We start from the raw sequence: 10,260 nt of genomic DNA on the forward strand, positions 1-10,260 counted from the left end.
TGGACAGCTGGATCGACAAATTCTGCCTGGACGCGGACGTCTTCGTGCTGGTGGCCAACTCGGAGTCGACGCTGATGAACACGGTGAGGAGCTCGGCACTCAACGCCGTGGGACTGCGTGGACGATTAACACCGTCTGTCGTGAACTGTCAGTGACTTGATCACATATCGGGGTGTAAAACCTTAGGCTCCCCCATTAGGTTCCCCCATGATGGGATATGATTTAGATTCTTGAGGCAACGGACTGCTCTGTGTGTCACCGTCTTGTCGATTTTACAAATTTTTTGAAAGTGAACTAAAGGTAAATCGAAACTATTGTGTGATAACGCATTGTGAAATAGAAAACATTTTAGAAAAAGCCTTCTAAGAAGTTGATGAACTATGTGAGAGTTTGGCTGCATTACTTTCACCTGTCTTTTGTGGACGCAGTTCTAGTTATTTTGGCTAAAGTGTGGGTATGACCTGCCAGGGCAGCCAGTCGATCACAGAGCCTGAGATCCAGCTCGGCTGACTAGGCCTGGCGATTGAAGTGGCACATCAGTGACGGACGGGGCCTGCTTTGCGCATTAAAAGCGGCCCTCCCTGCCCCCCCCCAGCAGCCCGCCGTTCCGGCGTGTTCTTTCCGCACGCTGGGGCGGTACGGGCCCGGCCAGTTACCGCTAATCCGAGTGCCTCCCGCCGCGGCTGACCTTCAGGCGCAGCGGTGCGATCGCGTTTGAGGTCACCCTGCCGGCTGTCTGCGTACACACACAGGGGCAGGCGATCAAGCAATCAAACCCCGCTCTCGTGCGAGCGTCATTGATAGGGGGGCAGGTGGTGATGTGCACTGCCCCCCCCCCATTTAATCCATCTCTATCTGTCTGGTTTTTCCACGCAGGAGAAACACTTTTTCCACAAGGTGAACGAGCGACTCTCGAAGCCCAACATCTTCATCTTGAACAACCGCTGGGACGCCTCTGCTTCCGAGCCCGAGTACATGGAGGACGTGAGTGACCTCCGCCTGCTCCTCGCACTCCAGACCCCCACACCTATGACTCTGCACCAGTCACCTGCCGACAGGTCAACACGTCAGAGGGTTCCATTACTGTGATGTGCTCACCTGCTAACAGATGCAAATTGCCCTTACTGAAATGGAGTTACCTGTACACAGTGCAAACAGGTGCCTGATGACTCTGTTCACCTGTACAAGGTGCTAACAGGTGCTTAATGACTCTGTTCACCTGTACACAGTGCGAACAGGTGCTTGATGACTCTGTTCACCTGTACAGTGCGAACAGGTGCTTGATGACTCTGTTCACCTGTACACAGTGCGAACAGGTGCTTGATGACTCTGTTCACCTGTACACAGTGCGAACAGGTGCATGATGACTCTGTTCACCTGTACACAGTGCTAACAGGTGCATGATGACTCTGTTCACCTGTACATAGTGCGAACAGGTGCTTGATGAATCTGTTCACCTGTCGCAGGTGCGGAAGCAGCACACGGACCGCTGCGTCAGCTTCCTGGTGGAGGAGCTGAAGGTAGTGGACCGGCAGCAGGCGCCCGACCATATTTTCTTCGTGTCGGCCAAAGAGGTGCTCAACTCCAGGATGCAGCGCGCCCAGGGGATGCCAGAGGCCGGTAGGGGCTCGGTCCGACAGGGGTCACTCGGGGGTCAGCCAGGGGTCACCTGGGAGTCACTTAGGGGTGACCCGGAGGTCAACCAAGGGTTCACCTAGAGGTCAGCCAGGGGTCAGTTAGAAGTCACTTAGGGGTGACCCAGCGGTTAGCCAGGGGTCACCTAGAGGTCGGCCAGGGGTCCGCCTGGGAGATCACCTAGAGGTCACCCAGGGGTTGGCCAGGGTTCACCCAAGGGTCAGCCAGAATGACTGGTCCACTGTGCGCTGAGATTCCCTCTGTGAGAGCTCAGCATTCCATCTGAGTTTAAATTAGATGGCAGCGTGACGCGTGTCTGAAATTAGAAGCCTGTCCGCTCCCCCACCTCCTGTACGGGCTTTGTCTTCTGCCAGGCTGTAAACGCACACAAGTCCTGCATGAATGTCCTGAATGTCCACAAATGCGTCAGAGTCTCTGCGTTTACCCATAACCACTGTCAGCCTGAGATGCCGTCTCTCCCTACAGTGTCTTCAAAGGACAATTAGCTTGTGAAGTTGGTGTCCTGCAGTGTGATTGGATCTAGCAAATTTTGGCCCCCATCTACAAGAAATTTGTCGGAAGTAATAACTGGTTTATTGGCCAATCAGATCCCAGGAGGTTGGCCAGAATTCTCTTGCATCATCAGGGTGTCAAAGTGGACAGACCCACAGTACTATAAGAGTGTGCGCCTGATAAATGAGGCTAGCTAGCCTATAGCTGACACCTGGCTTATACAGTATGTCATACTGTGTATTTTGTTGCGGTCAAAGTTTACCTTTACCTTTAAAGATGAGATGGGTTCAGGTGTGCTTCCCTAAGGTGACTGTCCTTGTTGCAGCTCTAAGGGTGTGAGGTATCAGGTGCTCTGTACCTTTAAAGATTTAAAGATGGGTTCAGGTGTGCTGTCTCCGGGTTGCAGGCGGTGCTTTAGCCGAAGGATTCCAGGAGAGACTGAAGGAGTTCCAGAGTTTTGAGAGAACGTTCGAGGCAAGTGTAGGGATTTTTTATCACTCTTTCCGCTGGTTTTCGTAACCTCTCCTGCTTGTTTTCTCTCTTATCTTTCAAAAGGCTGAAACTAATCTAGTCATATGTTTCTATGGTATGATATATGATATGATATATTGTGATGATCCTATGGTATGGTGAGTCTGTGGTATGTGTGTATTGTGGTTCTGTGGTACGGGTGTGTTGTGACGCATCTATGGTACGCTGTGCGGTGTTGATTCTATGGTATGTGTGTATTGTGGCTTTGTGGTATGGGTGTTGTGATGCGTCTATGATATGCTGTGCGGTGTTGATTCTGTGGTATGGTGTGCTGTGTTGATTCTATCGTATGGTGTGTTGTGGAGTTGATTCTATGGTATGTGTGTATTGCGGTGTTGATTCTATGGTATGTGTGCATTGTGGAGTTGATTCTATGGTTTGCGAGGTTGTGGTTCTGTGGTCTGTTGTGTTGTGATGCGTCTATGGTATGCTATGCTAGTTGATTCTATGGTATGTGTGTATTGTGGAGTTGATTCTATGATATGTGTGTGATGTGGTGTTGATTCTATGGTATGCATGCATTGTGGAGTTGATTCTATGGTATGTGTGCATTGTGGTTCTATGGTGTGGTGTGCTGTGCGAGTTAGACCCTGCCAGTCTCTCAGACTCTCTCTGCCAGGCTAGTCCTCCCACGCTGTCCAGCTCAACGTGCACTTTTCAGCCAACCTTCGTCTTCATTGCTGAAGTCTAGATTCGCTCGGGCGAGGACATCCGGCTTTCCGTCTCCACCGTCCTTCTGTCACTCATTTCTGTTTCCTCCTGATTTGTGTTGCTCATGGTCTGTTTGGTTTTTCATTAACATCATAACAGATTAAATACAGCATGTGTGTACAGTATTTTATTTCACAGTATGTTATTATTTTTTGAAAGTGTGGTTTTTGTCACAGTTGCATAATTATATGGTAAAATATGAATGATGGTACCCAAGTCTGTATATCTAAGCAAGATGCTGATAAGCATTTAAACATCCAGCATCAAGCAAGCCAGAAACATACAGTAACTCTTTTGAAGTTTAGCTTATATTATTTATCAGATTTTATTTCGCTCATCGTATGATTTTGCCGAATGAGCGCGTTACCGTGAGACGGGGGAGAGGCGGGTGGGTGTGAGACACAGACCCTCTCCGCTGCTGGAGTGAGCCCGGGTCCCGCCGGGCGGTTTTTTTCGGTCGTGTCGTCGCTTGACCGCGCCGCACGGTCTCAGAAACACGTACCCCCCACCCCCCCCCCCGGTTGACCGCCCCGCTCGCTCTCAGTAACGCCCGCCCGACCTCGCAGGAGTGCATCTCGCAGTCGGCAGTGAAGACGAAGTTTGAGCAGCACACCATCAGAGCGCAGCAGATCGCCGAGACCGTCAAAGGCATCATGGACGCCATCGACATCGCCTCCGCTGAGAAGAGGTTGGTTTTACTGAACCTCCATTTTTCAACCGGTTCACCTTTTTAAAAGAATGTACGTATGTTTTTACCCAGTCATTTTAGTCTGTTGCAGCCAGATCTTTTTCAATTATTTGAAATAATTGACCAGACACCAGCAAAATTTCAGCAAATTGCTGCACATTAAAAAGTTCTCTTCACCAATATTCAGAACAATATTCTTTTTTTCCCATTTGTTTGTGCATTTTTGATTAGCAACATGTTTCCTTAAATTCTTTTCAAATTGTTATCTGTATCTAGATTGAAGTATGTCAAAGACATATTAGACCCAGGTTTGTATATTTATGTGTGAGTGTGTGTGTGTGTGTGTGTGTGTGTGTAAGTAGACATAAAAGGATTTACAGGATAAAACATAATAAAACCATACGCATATTAAAGCAGTAGGTGATGCGGTGGACGGGCCCTCTAAAGGCAGCGGTTTCTCAGCGTCTCCGGGCTCGCGCTCTGTCCTGCAGGGTGCATTCCCTGGAGGAGAGGGAGTACCAGATGGACCGTTTGGAGTTTGTGCGTAATCAGCTTAACCTGCTGACTGAGGACATCAAGAAGAGGATCACATCTGTCACCAAGGAGGTGAAGGAAAAGGTAACAGCGGGGTGGGGGACAGCAGTGCTGGTTCTCACTGCAGGAGTGGGGGGGGGGGTAGAGGTAACAGCGCTGGTTATATCTGCGAAGCGAGGGGGGGGGGGGGCTAAAGGTAACAGCAGAAGCGGGGAGGATGTAGCTTTCTCTTTTGATGGTGACTCTGATAAGTGCTCCTCTGTACTTCCTGTGCTCTGTATTTCCTGTCCTCTCCAGGTGTCGAACGCCATGGCGGACGATATCTGTCACCTGTCGGTGCTGGTCGACGAGTTCCACTCGGACTTCCACCCCTCTCCCCAAGAGCTCAATCTCTACAAATCTGTGAGTCTCCCGCCCCCCCCCCCCCCCCCACCCCCAGTCTTTTTTTTCAAATCCCACCCCATTTCCAGGACTTCATTTTCATCAACTTCTATGGGCGGGGGGGATTTTTTAGTTTTCTGCAAAATGTCTTTCCACGGGTGCTGTTTGTGTACGTGTTTGTAAAAATGTCCACCGTGAGGTGCTGTGGGGCCGTTTGTGAATGGCGGGCACTGATTGACGGTCGTCCACAGGAGCTGCTGAGGCACATAGAGGAGGGGATGGGGAAGAACCTGGCCTTCCGCTGCTCCAGCGCCATCAACGCGTCCGTGCAGGCCTCCCAAAAAGACATGATGGGTACGCCGAGCGGCTGAGGTTAACCCTGGAACACAGGGCGGGGCTCCCAATGACCCCCTGAACCAGCAAACACACTTCCTCTCAGCCACACCTTGTTTAGAAACGTGTGGCCCAAACATATCTTACAGTTTCACGTTATGTCTGAGAAACTGTATGCAGTAACGTGCGTATGCAGCAGTGTATGGTGTAGCCAGTGTGTGTGAATGCATGTGGAGGGTGAATAAATATGTAGTGAGTTTTTCTTCTGTTTTCTTTCTATATTTGAAACACACCTCAAGACCGCTAATGACCCAATGGGGAGGGGGTGGGGTCACAACCCCCCAACCCCCCAATTATGACACAGACATAACAATCTGGGTCAGACTGTTTTGTGGAGAATTTTAAAAAATAATAATTTTAAAAGTTATCAACAAAAACATTGACTAGAGATATTAACTTTAATAATAATAGTAACTGATAATAACTTTTTGAAGTTATTCCAGTTGAGTGTGTTTGTGCTGTGTTATCAGTGTGTGTAATATTACTGTCCAGTTGTGTGCAGAACTGTCTCCTGTGTTCTCTTTGCCAGATTGCGTGAAGCCTCTGCTGCCCCCTGCTGTTCAGAGCCAGCTGCACATGCTCATTCCCTCCCGGAGGTTTGACCTCAGCTACGACCTCAACTGCGGCTCCCTGTGCTCGGACTTCCAGGAGAACATAGAATTCCAGTTCTCCCTGGGCTGGACCGCCCTGGTCAAGCGCTTCCTGGGGCCGGCGAACGCAAAGCAAGCTCTGATGCTCGTCAACCACAACCTGCAGGTGAACAACCGGGTTGAGCTGCTATAGCTACTGAATGAGCTGTGCTTTAATCAATCAGTCAATCAATCAATCAATCAATCAACCTACAGGTACACAACCGGGCTGAGCAGCCCTGCTATAGCTGCTGAATGAGGCGTGCTTTAATCAATCAATCAATCAATCAATCAACCTACAGGTACACAACCGGGTTGAGCTGCTATAGCTGCTGAATTAGGTGTGCTTTAATCAGTCAATCAATCAATCAATCAACCGGGTTGAGCTGCTATAGCTGCTGAATGAGGTGTGCTTTAATCAGTCAATCAATCAATCAATCAACCGGGCTGAGCAGCCCTGCTCTAGCTGCTGAATGAGGTGTGCTGTGTTAGGACTGGAGTGAAAACCTACAGGACGGTAGATATCCAGGAACAGGGCTGGGCAGCTCTGCTCTAGATTACCCGCTAGATGCCAAAACAGAAATTTATTACCCTTTTCAAATGGGTTCCTGATCCCCTCCAAAGTCTGTCTTTTGCATGCAGTTTATTGTGTTATTGTAATACAGTGTTTTCCTAGGAAAGCAAATTAAATTTCAGCCTGGCTTGTTATTCAGAGGTTGCAGGTTCGATTCCCTGGCGAGTCACAGCCGTTTATATTGATTCCTGCTGAATACCTTAATGTAATGTAATCTCTGACAGGTTCCTCGTCCCGTGACCACCCCCCACACCCCCTCGACCCCGGCAGGGCCACGCCCCCAAGGGAGCGTGGTCTCCCAGGAGGAGCTCATGCTGACCATGGCCTCTGGGCTGGCCTCTCTCACCTCCCGGACCTCCATGAGCATGGTCATCGTCGGAGGAGTGGTGGGTGTCTTCCTAAACTAACCCGGGTAGAATCAGGTCAACGTGGGTATCTCTGAACTAGCCCGGGTCGAAACAGGTCAACGTGGGTATGTCTGAACAAACCTGGGTCAAAACAGGTCAACGTGGGTATTCCTAAACTAACCCGGGTCAAAGCAGGTGAACATGAGAGTGAAGAGCTTGAGGGTTGCCAGTCCTGTTATCAGTGCTTGAGGTGGATTCCGTTTGACTTCAGTCAGTTAAGCAGAATTGAGTGAAATTCGGTCCCTGAATGCCTGAGATGTTGTTTGGGGATTCAGTGGGTGTGGGTTTACACGAGGGGGGCTCGGTGAGTGAATTAAATTTCATTTCTTGAGTTGAAATGGAGGTTTGACCCTAAACCTGGCAGCCGTAGACACTGACACAGGGAGTAAGGGAATCGGACCATGAGGGGAGCACCCCCAAGCTGAGCTTCTCTCCTCTCTCCCCCCTCCCCCTCCCCCGGCCGTCCCGGGACAGGTATGGCGTGGTGTCGGGTGGAGGCTCATCGCCCTGTCCATGAGCCTCTACGGCCTGGTCTACCTCTACGAGAAGCTGACCTGGACCACCAAGGCCAAGGAGCGGGCCTTCAAGCGGCAGTTTGTGGACTACGCCACCGAGAAGCTGCAGCCGATCGTCAGCTTCACCAGCGCAAACTGCAGCCACCAGGTCCAGCAGTGAGTGAAATCGAACCCGGGCCCGCCAGAACCGCCGGAACCGACCCACCCGTGCACACTGAAACCAGGACAGCCCATGTAGCGTCAGGGTTAGGGAACTGTGCCCGTAGCTAGGGTTTGCTGGTTCCACTCTCAGGTTAGATTACCATGTACTATTTCTTCATAAATTAACCTACCCCCTTTGCTCTTACACTTTTGTGCTAGACCCTCATTCTCAGCGTAGACTGCAAGTGCATCCTAAAGATTTTACCTCGCTCAAATACAGGAGTGAACCAGCGTGGTTTATAGAGCTGTTAGAAAAATAAAACTAAGGTAATCGGTTGGAACGAAAAGCAGCACGCGGACCGGCTCCTCCGGGACCGGAGTTGTGCAGCCGTGCTCCGGATGGAGGTTGACGGCTGGTCTTCGGGTTCGCAGGGAAATGGCCACCAACTTCGCCCAGCTGAGCCAGCAGGTGGACCAGACCCAGCGGGAACTGGAGGGCGAGATCAGCCGCCTCACTGCCAAAATCCCGTGGCTGGAGACGGTTCATGGCCGGTCCAAAAGCCTCAGGTCAGAACCGCTCCGCAGTGGGTCCACATCTTTTTTTTGGGCGACTGCACACTTTTCATGGCACACCCCTATCCCATTAACTACCAAAATTGTTACAATTTTATGACGTGTTGCTGTCTATTTTCTTCAATCTATAAATACATTACATTACTGCAGTTGAGCAGGACAGGAGTTAAACCTGCAGACACTGCGGCCCTCCAGGACTGGAGTTAAACCTGCAGACACTGCGGCCCTCCAGGACTGGAGTTAAACCTGCAGACACTGCGGCCCTCCAGGACTGGAGTTAAACCTGCAGACACTGCGGCCCTCCAGGACTGGAGTTAAACCTGCAGACACTGCGGCCCTCCAGGACTGGAGTTAAACCTGCAGACACTGTGGCCCTCCAGGACTGGAGTTAAACCTGCAGGACTTGCGTTTGTAAAGGTGCATTAATAACACAGGACCTTTTTTGTTCCCCCACAGACACAAGGCTACGGGGCTGCAGACGGAGTTGGATGGTTTCACCGCGGAGTATTTGCACCCTCCGCAGTGAGACTTCAGGTGTGGGGCTTCAGGTGTGGGGCTAGGAGATCCACTGGTCTCAGCCTTAGTCCTCTGTCTCTTTGTGTGCCCGGAAGGGCAGGAAATGAAAGTTATCTGCTCATTACCATATTTTTACCCTGGGATTTCTCTCGCACAGGGATCTCAAACTCCAGTCCTGGAGAGCTACAGTGTCTTTTCAACTGACGACACGTTTTTAGGCCTTGAAAACCAGGTGAGTGGACTCTAGCTAATCAGCGACTGTAATCAGTTGAGCACTTGAACCACACTGAAAACCAGCAAGGCCCTCCAGAGTTTGCTGTTCTAAACTGTCGTCTGTAAAAACATCAGCACTTTCTCTGTAGCTTGTGGGTGGAAGAAACTTTGTTTTTTTTTGGTGAGATTTTTTTGGATCTTCATTGCGTGTAAAATGCCCCAGCTGGCTGGACTTTGAATGTGCTGCAAGTACAGCTGTGAATACGCCATGAAACCACTTCACTAACTGAAAATATTTTTTTACAAGAGCGCATCTATATGTAATAAATGAGAATATAGAAATGCAGTTGAATTCGTTACAGCACAGTTACCTCTACTACGGAGCTGCCCAACCCTGCTCCTGTAGATTTACCGCCCTCTAGGTTTTCACTCCAACCCTAACAAAGCCTCACCTCATTCAACAGCAAGAGAGCTCATTGAGCTGCTAATTAGTGGAATTAGGTGTGCCAAATTATGGTTGAAATGAAAACCTGCAGGATGGTAGATATCCAGAAACAGGGTCAGGCAGCAGTTATGACCAAAACCATTTTGAATTAAAGCATCCATTTACCCGGACAAACTAGCAATTTCCTGCTCTGGATTAAGGGACAAAAAGCATTTATATTCACTCTACTGGAGTATTTTTCACAAATGGAATATGAAGTCTAAGTGGAGGACACCCCCCCACACCCCCACTTTGTAAAAATTTTGTCACTTGGATGGAATTTCTGATTCTGCAAGATTGTCAATATAGTTCACTTTATGATTTTCGAGAATTTAATAAAACAATTTGTCAAGTTGTCTCAGCAATGTCTTGCTTTCCATCACCCAAGACCCTGAGGTGGTGTTACACAAACTTAACACAAGGGATTTAGTGTCGATTTAATGTATGTAAATCACCCCCCCCCCCCCCTGCTGTTGGGTAAGGGTAAAGCTCTGTAAAATGAAACAGTAATGATCAATAATGAGTGTTATGTCTGCACACTGGGTTACAGTGCTGCATCACAGTTACTTTAGCACGTCAGGTTTGACAGTGCGGTTATCGTTATGTTATGTCTGACAGTGGCGATAGGTACTCGATTGCCTTAGTGGAACTGAGCATTAAAACGACACGAGTGAATTCTCTGCTTTCCTGTAATCGAGTGATCACACAAACACAACAGTAACACCATCGTGTGATTGACACTTCAAGTTAACCTTAACATTGAGGCTTCTGCTGCAGTTCTGTACTGAACACATTTGAATCGGTCCGATCATGCGGCCGTGT

The 10,260-nt window shown here is 49.4% G+C and overlaps 1 protein-coding gene across 1 annotated transcript; it reads left to right on the forward strand.

The window, feature by feature from the left end:
* Positions 1-6: 6 nt before the first annotated feature.
* Positions 7-8,864, forward strand: LOC135252260 (mitofusin-1-like). Its single transcript, XM_064330142.1, has 13 exons — positions 7-83; positions 877-984; positions 1,467-1,620; positions 2,555-2,622; positions 3,957-4,078; positions 4,570-4,696; positions 4,910-5,014; positions 5,245-5,347; positions 5,916-6,142; positions 6,814-6,975; positions 7,471-7,667; positions 8,085-8,219; positions 8,682-8,864. Exons 1-13 carry the CDS (start codon positions 75-77, stop codon positions 8,749-8,751), a joined length of 1,587 nt encoding a protein of 528 aa, XP_064186212.1. The 5' UTR covers positions 7-74; the 3' UTR covers positions 8,752-8,864.
* The last annotated feature ends 1,396 nt before the right edge of the window (positions 8,865-10,260 follow it).

Source organism: Anguilla rostrata, chromosome 4, assembly GCF_018555375.3.
Source record: "Anguilla rostrata isolate EN2019 chromosome 4, ASM1855537v3, whole genome shotgun sequence".
Lineage (NCBI taxonomy): Eukaryota > Metazoa > Chordata > Actinopteri > Anguilliformes > Anguillidae > Anguilla > Anguilla rostrata.